Genomic DNA, 18,196 nt, shown 5'->3' with positions numbered 1-18,196 from the left:
GCTGCTCTCTGCCCTTCCCCTCCGTCCAGCCAATGACACGTAAGATAGACAGACTGCCAGGCAACGATGCAATCATTGACATCCTAAGGCCTTCCAGTCAGCCGGTCAGCGTTCTCAATAGTTCTTCTCACTAGTTTGAAGCACAGATATTTGTCACCACCTTGTGGCTTTGAACTAGAGGTAGCACAATAGACTGTAGGACTGTAGCACCCCCAACATATATTTATTTTTTGAGCAATGACACAAACAAGAACTGTTTTTTCATGTGAAACCTTTAATAAGGATAATTCTATTAATTATTCATCATCATCCATCATACAGACATTTGAATCCCAATTCAACTGGTCCCTTTCTACTTTGTTCCTAGTCAATAATCTAAAATGTTCTCCAATTTAAATAACATTTCTAATGTGTTGGACTATTTAAAAATACATTATTAGCTATGCCTTTCCTGAAAATACAGTACAGTTATGCATGCATTAATTTAAATAAACGGGTTAGTCAAATAACATTTAAGACAACCAAAATACCCCAAATATTCACTACAGTCAAGTCTACTGTAAGTAATAATAATGCTCTGTCCTTCCTCCCATGTAATGCTGTCTTTCCTCACATGACACTAGAATTACAAGAGAATGATAAGAATCCTAACCTTACGTCTAAAGGTCTAATCCCTGAGCTGAATATAATCTATGTTACTTGCATAACATCAACAGATCTACATAAAGAAATACAGTATATTTAACAGATTAATATACTGCAATTAAATTGCCCTTTTGGCACCAGGTGTGTTAGTCTGACCAAACATCAACACATTTTGTTGAGTGTATAAAACGTTAACAACAGTCACCGTGGACTTTGTCTGATGGTTCTCTGTATCCGAACACAAACTGATACAGCACTGGTAACCAACGGCATTACATACAAACTGCCAGTGAAACAGCGATGCTACAGATGCACATTATAGCCTGTCACAATCAGTAACTTTGATCAACCAATTGCCAAGAACCAAAGGGCCTTGTGGTTCCAGAGGAGTTTCCTGGAGTAGTGTCTCACAGCTTGAACTTGCCTGACACTATGCAGTGGTAGACCTGGGCGGTCAAAGGCATGTAGCTGCTCTCTCTCTCCTCCAGGACAAACAGAGGGTCCTGCATGCACGCTGGGTCGAAGCCTTCCTTCACTAACCTCAACTTCATCTGTTTAAAGGTGCCTGTTACCTCCACTGCATTCTGGAGGACGGAAACACACACAAACACAGTTGCTCAATTCATGAAGCCAACTACAAGTTACTTTAATTTTCGAATTATTTTAGGATATGCATTACATTATACTGAGTCCGCTCAAACTTTCTTTTACCTGAATCCTGATGAATCGTGGGCGTGCATAAGATGGAAGGTAGCTTGAGACATGATTAAACAATGTTCCGCCTTCAAACTGAGTGTTGTTTTTCACAGTGATGGCAGCCATTCCTATTCTCCCTTCGTGGCCTTGAAAAACAAAAATGACATTTTAAGTCTAACAGACAGGCCATTATCTCTGGGATTAGCATCTATGGAAACACAACCAGAAACCCCTTACCTGGTACTTTAATCCCATAGACATTGGCCTCTCCAACAAACTCAATCATGGTGAGAATGTCTGCTACTTCTGTCGTGGCTACATTCTCTCCTTTCCACCTGAGAACAAACAGAGCTCATATTTACCTTTACATTTAGCAGACGCTCTTATCCAGAGCGCCTTACAGTAAGTACAGGGAAATTCCCCCCGAGGCAAGTAGGGTGAAGTGCCTTGTCCAAGGCAACGTCATATCGCACGTCCGGGAATCAAACCGGCAACCTTCTGATTAATAGCCCGATTCCCTAACCACTCAGCCATCTGACCCAAACTCATATGTAGCAAGACTATAATCCTGGAATATTTCAGAGACAATGAATACGGAATAAATTGAAAGACATGTAAGGGCTGTATTGGCAGGGACCTGAATATTCGAACCCCTTTGTCACTGGTCACCCAGACATTAGTCTGGTCATTCATTTGCACCAAAAGGACTGCAATGTTAAATGACAATCACATCTACCACATACCACCTGAAGAGTGGTCTCAACAGCTGAAGAGGAAGGTGAACCGAGGAAGACTCAGTAATTATCAATAAAAACGGTATTCTTGTAAATACAGTTCTAAACAGCTTTTAATGTCATTTTTGATGTGCTTTTCCTATTTTATACATCACGTGATAATATCGTTTTCAGTCTTGTACGATTTATATTTTACAGTTTTAACACTGTTTCTGCATGCAGTAGACTCAAATATGTTTACATATTCAAATGTCTTGCAAAGGCCTCACATCAAGTGTCCTGCAGCTACTGAGTAAGCTGGTGATGGTCAAATTTGAATTTGTATGCTTGAGGCAATCTTTCTTTCATATGTGATGTCCCCACTTTAGCATGCAGGTTGGGTGTATATAAGGAGAAGCTAAACCAATCACTTTGAGCTTTGTTAACTGTACGACCTCCATTAGCTGTGAATTTCCATCAAATCAAAGAGTCCTGGGGACAAACAAACTCAAGCATCTCCGGCCCTACAGAAATTCACCTAAAGGTGTCCCCTACTCGGTCCTGGAAGTAGATAAAATTGTCATTGTCGATCTTGAGCAGGTCCCCGCTGTTGAAATACAGATCTCCTTTCCTCAAAACATCCCTCAGTTTCTTCTTCTCGGTCTGCTGTTCGTTTTTAGCGTAGCCAACGAAGGGAGCGATGTCCGTGATCTTCGATACCAGCAGTCCGGTTTCTCCTGCGGGAACGTTGATCAGATGCATGACATTCCACATCCTCTCACACAACGTACAAACGTAAAGAGTTCAGTTCAAGGGGATATTCTGGAGGCCCGCTGTAGACATGACTTGAGTATCTGACCTTTGGGTGCTTCTATACACAGGCCTCGGAAGTCTCTGACTGGTTCGTCTTGCTCTGTGTCGTATTTAATCAGAGTGTACGGGAACAGCTTCTACATGATAATACAGGGAGAAAATCACTAAGACAATGGTCTCACGAAGAAGACATTTACATTTACACATTTAGTCATTTAGCAGACGTTCTTATCCAGAGCGACTTACAGTAAGTACAGGGACATTCCCCCCGAGGTAAGTAGGGTGAAGTGCCTTGCCCAAGGACACAACGTCATTTTGCACGGCCGGGAATCGAACCAACAACCTTCTGATTAATAGCCCGACTCCCTAACCGCTCAGCCATCTGACCCCCAAGACCATAGTAACAACAAAATAGCAGTCGTTCCTTCTTACCCTGTGAATGAAGTTCACTCGTCCGACGGCCCCGATTTTTCCCACGTAGTTCACAAAGCCGACATTTCCTTCTGTGGAGGCGTAGAACTCTCGCACCTCAATGTTCCCGAATCGATCCAGAAACTCTCTCCATACGTCTGTCCTCACGCCGTTGCCGATGGCCAGTCGAACCCTGTGGTCTTTGTCGTTGTTTCTCTGTAGGGGCACAGTCACAGAATGTCATCACAGTACATCATCCAGTACGGTAGATAGTACATAACTATCCTGTCATTGTAAACATGATTTATTTATTACTGCAAATACAAATCCATTATCATCTCATTGTTAATCCATGAAGTTTGAGTTTTATAGCAAAATTTGATTTTGTGTTGTATTTACTGTATATTGTATACATTACATAGTAAGCAGTTTAGAGTAATTGTCAATTGTGAAATTTCAATTAGAACTTTCGAAAACATCACCATTTAAATTAAATCCTAGAAAAAGATACGGTTTCATAGCCTGTTCATATGGTATTTTTAAGTAAAGGCCACTGGCTATTCCTAGTGTGGTAGGAGACCTGGGCCAGATAAACCCACTGAGAAGGAGCCAGTCACATGGTCGTCTGAGACCTGACCCCTGTGATGCAGATAGCGTTTCAATGGCCATAGAAAGCATGTTTAGGTTACTCTAGATCACTCCCTGACACATTCAAAAGCACCCGGAGACCGTCCCAATGAATACGATTAAAGATCCATCAAACCAACTTTAGCCACAACAAATATCTCTTATCTTTACACAAGATTCCGAGTATATTAAGTACGAGTTTGGATGTTGATAAAGGTAACTTCATACAGCGGGTCTCGAAATGATCGTAACTATTTCAGAGTGCCAGCTGTGCTGTCCTGCTGAATGGACAGATTTGGAAGTGCTTGGAGGTTGCTCCCTTAGAACAAGCTGTTCACATTGAGTGTTCTGCAGCTGTTCTGGGCAGGAAGAAACACTTGGGACACTTGCCTGGTACACCCGGCTCACATGCCTATGCCGTTTGAAGCTGTGCTTAAACTTGCATTTATTAAAGGTGCCATAGGCTGGGCATGACATCACCTGGGTTATTTCACCATTATCCCTTTTCTGTCACGGCTTACCCACAATGCAGTTTGACTTCTTGTTCTAACATCCGTGATGGAGACCTGAGACAATTCAATCAATTTGCGGAGAGTCCCTCAGAATCCCCCTCTGCAGACAGTTGTGACATTGGGCATCTTCAACGACCTGTGTGTGCATTAAGTGTTTAAACACCGTCAGCGACTGGGCAAGCCTACATGCGCGGTACAGAGGATGCTTACCCTAGGTGTGTTGCAGAGGTAACGCAACACTTCTCCTATGTACTGGACGACCGTTACATTGTATTTCCTGCATTCCTCCCAAAACTGAGAGGCAGAGAACTTCCTCCGTAGTACGATAGTAGAGCCTGAAATTGACATAAAATGTGGTGGTGGTAGTGGGGGGGAAATATATGAAGTTTATACATGAAATTAAAAACGATTTTTTTTTTTAAAGTGTTTTAAAGTTGTTAAATAATGGTAAACTATAACAGACAACCCCCAGAGTATTAATCAAACCCATTGTCAGCAGGTAGTAACATTGGGCCTCATTCACCAATATCTTCCTAAGTTACTTCTTAAATTTGTTCTTAAGAAAGTTCCTAAGAGAAATCTACGTGTGATTCATGATGTGTTCTTAAACAGCAGAATTGTTCGCAGGTGTGTTCTTAGAATGATGAATCCCAATATTTCGCAAGTTGAAAGCTCGTGCCTATGATATGGCAGGGCCGTGTGCACACTCAGAGAAATGTCAAAACAACGTGGTAAAGACGGTGGAGGCCTCGACAAAAGACAGAAAAACAAACCTATCAGAGAGATAGCAAAAACATTAGGTGTGGCCAAATCAACTGTTTGGTACATTCTTTGGCCACACCTAATGTTTTTGCTATCTCTCTGATAGGTTTGTTTTGATTTTACAGCCTAACGATGGCTTGCTTCACTGATGGTGACAGCTCTTTGGACTTCATATTGAGAGTTGACAGCAACAGATTCCAAACACAAATACCATACTTGAAATGAACTCTAGACCTTTTATCTGCTCCTTGTCAATGAAATAACAAACTCCCATGAAGGAATAACATACACCTGGCCATGGAACAGCTGAGCAGCCAATTGTCCAATTACTTTTGGTCCCTTAAAAAGGGGGGGGCCACATATCAAATGTGTTGTAATTCCTACACCGTTCACCTGATTTGGATGTAAATACCCTGAAATTAAAGCTGAAAGTCTGCACTTAAAGCACATCTTGATTGTTTCATTTCAAATCCATTGTGGTGGTATACAGAGCCAAAATGATGAAAATTGTGTCAATGTCCAAATATTTATGGACCTAACTGTAAATAGGCCTAGCACAATTCATACACCATGGCAATTCAAAGTGCTATAACTACTAGTGGTACTACTTATTTTGCGCAAACATGTCAGCTCTCAATTGTGCGTAAGAGTGCTCTTGGGTGTGCGTACATTCGGTTCTTACGTAAGAACAAATCCCAAATAAGAAAACATTGGTGAATGCCAGAATCTTTGTGAAAAATGCGTAAGTGGGGTTTAAGAGCAAATTTGTTCTTAAGAACATTTGGTGAATGAGGCCCATTGAATCTTACTCTGCAAAGGCTCACTACCCACATATGGCTCCTGTCCACTGAGTACGGTTAAATATCCCCCTCCAAAAAAACTTGTAACTGTGACAAGAGACCCAGTTACTCAGAGCAATGAGCTAAGCAGTTTGGTTTGTTTTTAATTTGGTTTGTTTTTATTTCTGTGTTTAATATCCCTGAGAGAAGAATGTCTTTTGTGAACTTTAACCCACTTGGAAAAAGTCCTCCCATGCACGCAGAGCTGTGAAGAACCTGTTCAGATTACTGGTTTACATTCAGATTACATTCACAACAAGCTCTTTCATTCATTTTCCCAACTAGGAGGGGGAAGGGGGTATTTGTTAAGCAGATAATGCAGGACTGGAAAGGAGGGTGGGGGAGATTCTGCCAGGCTGACTGCAAGGCTAGAGTTAGGGGGTAGGGGGTAGAAGATCCAACAAGGCTTGGCAGGCGGGGGCAGATATTGCAAGACTGGGGGGCGGCAGACACTGCAAGACTTGGGTTTGGGTGCAGCTATTGTGTTGTGTGACTAAGAAACCGGCTAAGCTCAGACAGCAGGCCTGCAGTAATACCACCTTGGATGGAGTTACGTGCTTACGAACATAATCAGAATCTGAGGCTTTAGAGCCCAGTGAAATTCAATGAACATACTGAAAAGTAAGGCCCAATCTCTCAAAAGGAGGCAATGAGAGAGTGCAGCCACCTGGTGGAGGTAGCACCTGACTCTATCTGATCCCTCTCCTGTGCGTGGAGCAGAACTGCTCACCTGTCTCGATGGAGCCGATGAAGCCGATGACAAATCCGGCTGTGTGGTAGAGGGGCAGGTTGAGGTAGATGACATCATTTGAGGTGACGCCATTGGCTGCCAGGACTGCTAGAGCTGCCAAGAGGCGGGTCTGGTTCACCACCGCAGCTTTAGGGAGACCTGCAACACCACAATGACATAGAGAGAGAGAGAGAGAGAGAGAGAGCGACAGGGAGAGAACAAAAAGAGAAAGAGAGAAAAAGACAGAGACAGACAAACAGAAACAGAGTGAGTGAGTGAGTGAGTGAGTGGAGGGGGGTAAGAGTGGGGTTAGGATGATAAAGACAAAGACAGCACAGCGTACACCTCTTCCTTCACTCCCATACCTGTGGTCCCAGAAGTATAGATGTAGACTGCGGGGCTTTTAAAGGTGATGTCTGATCTGAGTGACTGAGGAAGGGCAGAGTCTGAGGCCTCGTCCACCTTGTCAGAGAAGCTCTGGACTCCAGCCAGGTCACACTCCTTTACCATCAGGTATACACACACGGCCTGCTCTCTCAGGGAGGGAAGTATGTCTTGCACAGCTTCCTTCAGTTCTAACAGACAACACACACATCATCTCATTAAAAAGACATTTGTGGACATCGACATAGCCTACAACGTTTAGGTTCAATATTTGAGATTGTGATGTAGCTGTTCAGACCAAAATCATAGCCATAGTAATGTCCTCAAAGTTACGTTGAAAGTTAAATTATATAATCACACCCTAATGCAATTACTCATGCAGTGAACGCTGTATCTGGAGAAGTGCGCAGAACTGATTAAGTGAAATAAAATGGTTTAACTTTAATCTGAATTCTGAAGCAAAAAAACATATTTCAAAACATAGCCTAGAAGACAGTTGACTGTTACAAAATATCCATGAGGACTGCTCTTGGTAGCCTTACAGTGCGTTTACACTGCAGCGACGCGAATCGCTTGCCATCGCTCGCCTTCCCACAGTTCACCACGCGCGGGGGCGTATCAAACAGATTAATGTAGAATTGTAGTTCTCTAAAGTCACTGTTGTAGTTGTCATGGCCAAGTGTGCAGACTTGGGTTTACGTACTCGCAACATCGATCAAAATACAACTTGTATACAAAATACAAAACGGTCTATAGTAGTAGCCCGGCTGGAACTCCCTGGAACGTAACTTTGTTCGAGAGTACAAAGTACAAAAAAACACCAGGAGCACCGACAACGTCGGCAAACCTGCGCCTGGCCTCATTCTTTTTATTAATGTCTTTGTACAAATACAGAGACGTATCGTACAGGACTGGATATGCAGCCACACATATTTGTACAAACGTTGTCGGTGCTCCTGGTGTTTTTTTTGTACTTTGTACTCTCGAACAAAGTTACGTTCCAGGGAGTTCCAGCCGGGCTACTACTATAAACAGTTTTGTATTTTGTATACAAGTTGTATTTTGATCGATGTTGCGAGTACGTAAACCAAAGTCTGCACACTTGGCCATGACAACTACAACAGTGACTTTAGAGAACTACAATTCTACATTAATCTGTTTGATACGCCCCCGCGCGTGGTGAACTGTGGGAAGGCGAGCGATGGCAAGCGATTCGCGTCGCTGCAGTGTAAACGCACTGTTAGGTACTCGTCACAGACCAAAATCATAGCCATAGTCATGTCCTCAAAGTTACGTTGAAAGTTAAATTATATAATCACACCCTAAATAGGAAATTGATTGTTCATGCAAGTAGGCTAGCATATTTTTAAGCGACGTCGCATGTGTCTGTACTTCACTATCTTATTAAAAATCAAGCAAATAATCAAATGCGCTAAATCTTGCAATCAACAGTATGTGTTCTACATCCATAGAATCTGACAATCTGCCGTGACATCCCCAAAATAGTTTACATTTTACATGTATTCATTTAGCAGACGCTTTTATCCAAAGCGACTTCCAAGAGAAAGCTTTACAAAAGTGCATAGGTCACTGATCATAATAAGTTGCGTAATATTCTTTTCTATTGCCCCATTTGAAAAGGTGATCGTTCAAAGCGCGTGGGCATACATACCTGCGGCTGCAATCAACACCTTTGAACTGCAGCAGCTGAAACAGTGAAGCAGAGATCTAGAACGAATATTAGGATTTAGAAGTGCCACTGGACACGCAAGCTTGGCTAGGGCGAGATAGGTAAATATGAACGCGGGTTCGTTCCCCATAAACAGTGCAACTGTATCCCCCGGTTTAAGTTGGGAATGAGCCTTTAACGCGTTAGCAACTTTGTTGCTCTTTTTGTCTGTGTCCCGGTACGAAAATGTTTTATTTTCGAACACAATGAAAGGTCTATCTGGATGTGATGCTGTTTGTTCTAAAAAACGATCCAGAACCAAAAATAAAGGTTTTCTTCTGCGACGTGAAACAAACTTGACCAGTATCCGTAACAAATCTTTAACATAAAGGACGTCTTTCCAAAAATAAGGACATATTTTTGTAAGAACAAACGGTATGGCCAGACTAGCCAAAATCATTGATATCAAGTACATTTTAAATAAGCGTCGAATCTTTTCGATTGTGATAGGTCAATTCCACGGTGCTAAAGATAAAAATCTGTTTTGCGAATCGGCACACTCCAGATGGGCCATTCTCCGGTCTGTGGAATGCTTACAAATGACGAAACTGTTTGATGGTTTTTTTTAGGGCGGGGCATTGAGCCTGTTGTTTATTGGGGCAACCTGTGATTGTTTCACTGAAAAGCAATTTCAGCAAATGTATAATGCATAAAATAGTTTGATGTGTAATTAGGCCTAATAAATAGGATACTTACATACATATGTAATTTCTGGATTAACGCATTGGATTGGAGCGTTTGCTAAAACAATGAATCTGAATGTAATTAGAATTATGTCGCACATTTTAGAGGGTATCTTTCAATCCCACTAATTTCTTCCTGTAGACTACACCGAGGACGCATAATATTCCTTATATCTCTTCAGAAGAGTAGCTATTCCATAACCAGTATGTATCAGAGCAGGAAGATTGAAAACAAATGTGTCGAACATGAAAGGAGTTTAAGGCCTAAAGGGTACAAATGGTCACGAGACCTCATAAACCTTTAGCGGCAATCGTGTAACTCAGATCATGTTTAGATGCTGGATATGCCAATGTCCAGGGTTGGCAGTGTGTATAAACTTCCTGCCATCGATCTTACGGGATTCTATAACTCATTGGCTCAGGGTGAGTACTTTATAAGGCTCTGCATTAGTAGGCTACAGTCATTTAGGACGATGCTGTAGATCGGTACCGTGTGCTACCTTCCCGCCATAGTCAATTTCTTGTTTGTGCAAACTTACTAATAGCGAATGAAGCTGATTCTAATTAAAAGATATCTATGGATGTGTTTACCTGTGCATCGGATAGGAACGTGCTTCCTGAATAACTAAATAATCCTAGGCTATCGTTTTTCATTCCTCCATCTGTGATCTTTGAAGCCTCCTCCAGGGCTTCTGAAGGCAGTCCTGACATGTCGGCGGTCAATGCAAAGCACTTGCACAACACAAAGATAGGAGCACAGTCCAGTGAAACATGTGGCTCCACACAGCTGCTCCTATCTTTTGGATTAGGTCAACTCAGTGTACTCTGAGGCCATTATTAGTTTAAATGTACCTTTTTCATTTTGTAATTTTAGCACTCGATCATGTAGGCTATTGCCAGGTGCTGAGAGGCGTAGGCTAACCGAAAAATGAACCGAACTAGGCTACTGATCATGAAGTAAATACTAAGATTGTAATGCAAAGTGATATGGCGGTTATTGCATTATAACATTTCCAGTGATAACTTGAACTCATTTGCACCCCGAATGTGTGTGCAATATGAAATGTGATGTATACCCACCTTTTAATGTAGGCTATGCATTAGGCTACACAACGAGCATACAATTCAATTAACCGTTTTAAATTAGCCTACATTTAAGTTTTTTTATTTAAAAAAAGTAAAACATACAGTTTTTGACGTTCTAATTTAGAAATATGTTTTCAGTCGGACTAGTCTGAATATTCAATATAGTTGGCATAATAAAAAGCTTTTTCGTGTAGCCTAAATAAAAATTAACTGCTTTTCTGACAATTTGGAGAATACAGGTCTCGAGCAGATGACGCAGACCCAGTGCCAAATGTGTCCAGTGACTCGAATGTACATACTTAATCCAAGAAGGAAAACCGATTGCGCGTGAAGACGATAAGAATGTGCTGTCGTAAGGGATAGTGTTTCAGGGTGCATTTTTCTTCAGTCACGTTGCCCTAGTTCTACAACTTGTAACAGCGGGCCAATAAGACGCGGTGCTATAAAGCTAAGCCTGAACTGGGGTGTCTTCATTCATCTCAGAAGTGACAGGAGGACGTTGAGCTGCCGCGAAGCTGCCTCTAGGATTGATCAAATAACTTTAATAATCAGGTCGGACGATGCTACGTGTCAGGTGTCTTAGAGGAGGTAGCAGGGGCGCTGAGGCTGCCCACCTGATCGGAGCTATGGTTGGTATTAAGTTATGTCCTTTATTATATTGCTTTTATTTAGAACATTTACAAAAACAAATACATGAATAAAAAACGCGCATGCAGAGTGCGCAGAAACAGCTCAATGTCAACATGTTTTAAAGTGAATTGTGAAATGCGTTTCCTTTTTCATGGATTTAACAAAACATATTCCACTGTACAATTTACAACTTTGAATCAAACTCTAATTACAACCTGAAATAACCTCCCTATGTGTAAAATGCAAAATATCTACATTGCCAAACTCGTGGATTTCTAAGAAGGATGCCAAGTTTGGAGATTAAAAAAAAAAAAAAGAGCGAAAAGAATGTAATCGTCAGCTTTTTTTCGCGGGATAGGTTAGGACTGAGTGACAGTGCTCAGCAGCTGCTGAACTCTCAAACTCAGTGACACATGCGCTCATGCGCCCGCAGAAACCTTGAAATCGTATCTGGCTGGAGATAGAAGCTCGGACTGGAAGCCTGGTGCTTTGGCTCTTAACCAAACCTCATGATTTAAAACTTTTCCTTTATGTTAGTGACATAGCCAGGCACCGTGTATCTCTTTTATCAATACTCCTTAAGACATTTACAATTGGCTACATTAGAAACTGGTGATAGCTTAGGGTTTCAATTGGACTAGTTCTTTGTCCTGTTAAAAAAAAGAAGAAATAAAATGAAACTACAATTAAACTAATTAATCTATAATTGAACTAATTAAACTCCTGAACAGTATTTTATCTTTTTGTTTAGTTAGATTTGGGATCCAATTTATATGCAGTTTGTGTACATGTAAATGTTGACTCAATGCATGTATAACAGCGATTAGCCTACATCAATAAATACTTTTTAACCAAAATAACGTTAAGTGGTGAAACTGCAGCCTATTCATGTTTCTGTCCTGCTAGAAATATCCTAATTTCAATCCGAATTGGCCTCATAATTGGCCTGGCTATTACCCATTATTCCGCAGTGTAACTCATGTATCTGTTTCTGATCTCAGCTTGGACGAGCTGTGACTGGTTGGGTGCAGGGTGCATTTCAGAGCACATCAAGTTCAGCTGCACAGCCACACATGGTGGTGGAGGACGAGGTTGTTACTGAGGCTGTGCAGCACGAGTGTCCTGTCTGTGCCTACAATGAATGGGACCCACTTGAGGAGGTCATCGTAGGTCGTGCTGAAAATGCCTGTGTGCCCCCCTTTACCGTTGAGGTTAAGGTAGGCCTACTTTTCTTTTCTCAAAGGTTTTAAGTTTTTTTGCATACTATTTTAAGACTTCGACTATAAGACTATGAGTAAAATATTACTATTTAAAAATGTCAAAGGAAGATGCTTGGTTGATAAAAGGAGTGGTTGGTATTCCCAGGTGTGTTTGGCCAATGACCTACATGAACCGACTCCTAAGTAATCCATATAAAACCTTTTTGGACAGGCTAACACATACGAGAAGCATTGGCCCTTCTACCAGAAGTATGGGGGCCAAACCTTTCCTGAGGACCACTTGAAGAAAGCTGTAGCTGAAATTGAGGAAATGTGCAATATTCTTCGTCTGGAGGGAGTTACAGTTCAGAGGCCAGACCCCCTTGACTGGTCCTTCGAATATAAAACTCCAGACTTTACATCAACAGGTGAGTTGTTGTGGGATATATATTTTTTAAATCTCTAAAATCAAATGATTCCCCAGGTAACTACATTTAGTTTTGCTGTTGTAGAAATGCACCAACTGTTTTATGCCCCCGTTCCCTCCTATCCAGGCATGTATGCTGCCATGCCCAGGGACATCCTCATGGTTGTAGGCAATGAGATTATTGAGGCTCCCATGGCCTGGAGAGCACGGTTCTTTGAGTACCGGGCTTACAGACCTCTGATCAAGGAGTACTTCAAAAAGGGGGCAAAGTGGACCACTGCTCCCAAGCCTACCATGGCTGATGACCTCTATGACCAGGTAGGCTCTCTCTTAAGGCCCTTGCACACTGACTCCGAAATTTTCGTATGCGTATGAATTCGGTGGCTCTGAATTTCCAAAAAGCCTATCAAAATGCTGGCTATGGATGCAAAAACGCAGAAAATCGAACCCGATCCGAACTTTTTTTTGACGGACGAAAGTTTCGTAGGCAGTGTGTAAGTGCGATTGACATAACGTGAGGTTGTATTTATTTTTTAACGTGCGAACATTTCGGATACGAATTTCGGACTCAGTGTGCAATGGCCTTTAGTTTGTTTACATTTACATTTAGTCATTTAGCAGACGCTCTTATCCAGAGCGACTTGTTTGTACCTGAAATACATTCTTACTGCATTAGAGGATAAATCAAATGGCAGTAATGCTATTGTTTCAGTATTAACCATTCATAATTTGCATTGAAGTTACCACACTTGAGAGACCCTTCCAAAAGGTTTTCCCTCTCTCAAGGCATTCTGTTGTTTTTGTTTTCCATCCAGGACTACCCTATCCGAACTGTGGAGGACAGACACAAGCTGGCCGCACAGGGCAAGTTTGTGACCACGGAGCACGAGCCCTGTTTCGATGCTGCTGATTTCATCAGAGCTGGCCGGGATCTGTTCGTCCAGAGGAGCCAGGTACGTGGTACTCTTCCTGTCCTGTTGTCATGTTGCCGTGATCTGTGAGGCCTCTTATCAGAGGATAGTAAAGTTCAGAAAAAAAGCACTTGCAAGGCCACAATTAGATCAGCTGTTAATGTGAAGAACCAATCCAGTGGAATAATGTGCTGGTCTTTAGACCGGAAAGAGGTTCACTGGTCTCTTTGTGCTTCTGCGAGTGTTGTCTAATCTCACGATGCAGCCCCAGCTACACACTAATTACTGCAATTACATCTAGGTCTGGAAGCTTCACTGCATTTACTCGCAAGCAGAACACAGCCTCACTCTGTGCGCTGGAGGAAACCTTGTTTACTCACAGATGTCTTTTCCCCAATATGAAGGTTACAAACTACATGGGAATCGAGTGGATGCGTCGACATCTTGCCCCAGACTACAATGTCCACATCATATCATTCAAGGACCCCAACCCCATGCACATTGATGCCACCTTCAACATCATCGGGCCTGGGCTGGTTCTGTCCAATCCAGACCGACCCTGTCGCCAGGTGAGATGAATGGATATGAATGAGGGACAAAAAGAGAAAGATAGACAAAATAGACCAGCCATCCTTACAGTCTATGCTGCCAACGCTTTCTGAACTTGCATTTTTGTCTTACACTGCCCCCTAGTGACAGAATGCAGAAAATACCTCCAGTTATACTAACGTCTTTCTGGTTTGTCTTAGGTCGATATGTTCAAGAAGGCTGGCTGGACCGTTGTGAAACCACCAACCCCTCTGATTCCTGATGGTATGTGTTACATACATCAATGCATATATGTTACCTATATGATACTGTACCGTAAACCCTTCAACCATCTAACCCTTGTGTTATCTTCGGGTCATTCTGACCCATCAGTCATTGTGACCCACCGTCGTATTGCGACAACTTTACCGCATACAAAAACAAAGTGAATCATTTTCTTTTAACCGTTGGGCTGTCTCAGACCCCCCACATTGCGAAGGTTAAAAGAAAATTATTTGTTTTTGTATTGTGTAAAATTGGGTAAACACAACGATGGTTCGTTATGAATCTTTTGGTCATGTGACCCGAAGGCAGCACAAATGTTAATAGTGTGGATGAAGGTGTTCTACAGCCCATCCTATGATAGAGGATAAGGTTTTTTTTTATAATGATGTGATGTTACATCACATTAGTGATAAAAGTAACATTGTAAACAATAAACATTGTCCTGCCTCACAGATCATCCTCTATGGATGTCCTCCAAGTGGCTTTCTATGAATGTCTTAATGCTGGGGGAGAAACGGGTCATGGTGGATGCCAATGAACACACCATTCACAAAATGTTTGAGAACCTTGGTAAGTTCATACATTATTATGACTTGACTGCCATCTTGTATAGGTGTGCATGTAAAACATGCTCTTTATGCCATCTGCTTCACAGATATGATAGATGATTGACAGATTTTCCTCCATCAGGCATAAAAACCATCAAAGTGAACATTCGTCATGCCAACTCCTTGGGTGGTGGCTTCCACTGTTGGACAACCGACGTTCGTCGCCGTGGTACCCTGCAGTCCTATTTTCACTAGCCTTGCCAGAAACAGGCAGTTTTTATTGAGCTTGTAAGGTTGAATCTAACCGACAATACTCTATACAGTTGGGTTCTCCCATAATTATCTTGTATGTTGATTTAACAGTGCTGTGCGTGACAGTGCCTTAGCAAAAAGCTTTGTTGAAAGATTTTAATGAAAAACAAAAACAGAAAATATTTATCAGTCATCTCAATAATTACTGCATTTCTGGCTTGGCTATTGTGAATGAGTGACCCATCGAAAATGGCTGGTGTAACACCTAATGGTCATTGTGTATATGGCAGGGTACATGTCTGGTATGGAGATGTCATCAGGCTGGAATTAAGAAAGAGGATATGTTCGTGATACAAGCACGCTACCTCCCTCTGAAACCTCAGACAATCACATTTTATTCTCTGTATTTTCAATTAATGTTGCCATGATATTTAAAGTTTTTTTTTTCTAAAATATGTGTCAAAGTTTTTATAGTTGGTCATTGAACATTTATTAATTTCTTTTTTTCTCAGGTATTCTATTTTGTATAGAAGATAATTAAACAAAACAAATTTGTATTTATATATTTTCTTACACTATTATTACTATTGGGCTGATATACTTTTCATATTTCCCATTAATACGCATTTTATATCCTATAATACAGTATGAGGTCCATATCAGATATTGTATACCTTTTGCCTCTGCTATGTTCTACAATAGCAATTCTGAGCCAGTTGTATGCTAATCCTCAGTGAACCGCTTTGCTGCTTCTGTGTTTGCATGGTGAAAAATGTTTCATGGGTTTCATGTTTCTTTTACCATCCTATTTTAAATAAAGAAAATCGATTGATCCCCAGCATAAAACAGTAAAGCTTGTGATCGTAAGAAACCTAACTGATCAATAATTGCTCGTAGCCCCTGAAGATGTCTCAAACAGCAATACGTGTAGGCAAGATGTTTTTGCATTGAGGGTGCTCAAGTAACGAGTAAACAAATAAACAAACAAAAAACTGTCATGTATCGTAATTGTACCAATACCTCAAACACGATCTTACAACACACGCCAAGAACATTTGGCACATTTGTTATAATTCTGCCTGAGCCGCAGCATACAGAAGACTACAGCAGGCCTACATTGGAAGTAGCGCACTCGATAGACTGTTGTGGATAATGCCGTCTTTCCAAACAGAACTTCATACTTTCCCTCAACACTGGAAAAAAAGATCCTCATGTTTCAACAGGTTGGGTGTTGAACTGCAGGGAAGGCTGTCAAGCCTGCAGACATTGCTCAGATTATTTCTTCCCATTTTGATCCGGGAAAGAGCCTTCAGATGCTGTCATTTAGTATGAATGGATGAATGAATATATGAATGAATGAATACATGATGCGGGAAGAATGAATGAATGACTGTAACACTATGCTCAGAACTTAATGGGTTTGAAATGGAAAGCATCAGACGAGGAGCTGTTGGAGAACAGTTGAAGAATGGACCGCAGGTCAAGGTGAGTAAAGGCTTATGACAGAAAACGTGTCCAGGTGAGTGAAAGTTGACAGTTGGCGAGGACTATTGCCTCCAGGACAATGCGAATACGTGCCGCTAATACGATTAGAGTTAGGTAATTTAAAGGACCCATTTACAGTAAAAAATATTTGTAGCAGCAGTTTAGGCTCACGAAATTGTAGGCTAATTTATACAAGTTTGTAATGTTATTAATTGGGTGTATAGGCTATTTACTTTAATCCTCACAAATGTATTTAGTAGATCAATTTCAGGTTTAATGCTCAACCATATACAATACAGTAATATAGCTCTGCCAATAGTGTTATCACCAGTGTACTGCTCATATTTAACTCCTGATATGAATTGTTGATTATTAACCTGTGTGACGTGACGAAGAAGTTGTGGCATCCGTTCGGGTACTGCCCTGTCCGGTACAGCAACGCACGTTAAGGATAAGCCAAGAGAAGTGATGTAGCCTACTGTAGAATTCCATGCACGTAATTGTAATGCACATATCTGATAAGAGTGGGTAATGAATATCTGTTTGATTATGTGCGTGCATGTCCTGCATGAAATCTAGATAGTAGATTTGACCAGCAGCAGATCCGATTAGATTGTCAACTGTAAAATGATTCAGTTCAGAGACAGGCCTAAAGACCAATAGGTCTATTCAAATCTAATGAAAACACTGACAAGTTCCTCTCTAAGTCAAACCCCTGTCTTTGATTGTTGGGCATGTTCAATTGAAATAGGTCAGTCGAGTTTATTTTTGATTTAATGTAGCTGCTATCTACCTTGTGTTGCATACCAGGTTGGTATCGGTCACTTTTAAAACGTTTTTAAAAAATCGACCATGGGGTCAGTTTATAGGCATGATCTCACTCACAACCACAGCTGTGAGCTGGCATCTTTAGTCCACACTAGCTTGCCCCATCACACACGTCAGCATTTATCTGTGCCAGACCACACTGAAGCTCTTGGGAATTAAAGCACAAACTAAAACGTGTTGCCATTTTATAATCTCAAAATTGTGAAATATTAATAATTTAGTCACATTTAGTCACTGCCTACGTCACATTACTCTACACTACTGTAATTCTAACCCAAACAGCTAATAAACCTTTAACCCTCGTGCTGCCTTCGGGTCACATGACCCAAAGGTTCATAACGAACCATCGTTGTGTTTACCCAATTTTACCCAATACAAAAACAAATTAAAATAATTTTCTTTTAACCATCGCAATGTGGGGGGTCTGAGACAGCCTAGCTGTTAAAAGAAAATGCTTCACTTTGTCTTTGTAT

The 18,196-nt window shown here is 41.3% G+C and overlaps 2 protein-coding genes across 4 annotated transcripts; one reads left to right on the top strand and one right to left on the bottom strand.

Annotated features, from left to right (window-relative positions):
* Positions 1 to 265: 265 nt before the first annotated feature.
* Positions 266 to 10,891, bottom strand: zgc:158482 (uncharacterized protein LOC100009650 homolog). 3 transcript variants are annotated; one of them, XM_062470897.1, is made up of 11 exons: positions 10,733 to 10,891; positions 8,805 to 8,860; positions 7,114 to 7,323; positions 6,749 to 6,907; positions 4,628 to 4,752; positions 3,300 to 3,494; positions 2,914 to 3,004; positions 2,593 to 2,791; positions 1,579 to 1,676; positions 1,357 to 1,487; positions 266 to 1,229 (listed from the first exon to the last, which is right to left on the bottom strand). In XM_062470897.1, the coding sequence occupies exons 3-11, from the start codon at positions 7,256 to 7,258 to the stop codon at positions 1,053 to 1,055; spliced, it is 1,320 nt and encodes a 439-aa protein (XP_062326881.1). In that variant the 5' UTR covers positions 7,259 to 7,323; positions 8,805 to 8,860; positions 10,733 to 10,891; the 3' UTR covers positions 266 to 1,052. The 3 variants fall into 3 exon arrangements, with proteins under 3 accessions (XP_062326881.1, XP_062326882.1, XP_062326880.1); XM_062470898.1 differs by having other exon boundaries at positions 8,805 to 8,839; XM_062470896.1 differs by lacking the exon at positions 10,733 to 10,891 and having other exon boundaries at positions 8,805 to 9,385.
* A 197-nt stretch (positions 10,892 to 11,088) lies between these two features.
* Positions 11,089 to 16,405, top strand: gatm (glycine amidinotransferase (L-arginine:glycine amidinotransferase)). Its single transcript, XM_062470900.1, has 9 exons — positions 11,089 to 11,259; positions 12,262 to 12,477; positions 12,692 to 12,887; positions 13,014 to 13,204; positions 13,702 to 13,839; positions 14,202 to 14,366; positions 14,547 to 14,610; positions 15,064 to 15,180; positions 15,301 to 16,405. Exons 1-9 carry the CDS (start codon positions 11,191 to 11,193, stop codon positions 15,411 to 15,413), a joined length of 1,269 nt encoding a protein of 422 aa, XP_062326884.1. The 5' UTR covers positions 11,089 to 11,190; the 3' UTR covers positions 15,414 to 16,405.
* The last annotated feature ends 1,791 nt before the right edge of the window (positions 16,406 to 18,196 follow it).

Source organism: Osmerus eperlanus, chromosome 10 (genome assembly GCF_963692335.1).
Source record: "Osmerus eperlanus chromosome 10, fOsmEpe2.1, whole genome shotgun sequence".
NCBI classification, from domain to species: Eukaryota; Metazoa; Chordata; class Actinopteri; order Osmeriformes; family Osmeridae; genus Osmerus; species Osmerus eperlanus.
Note: the sequence above shows the minus strand (reverse complement) of the source record. Positions and strands in the feature narration are given on the sequence as shown.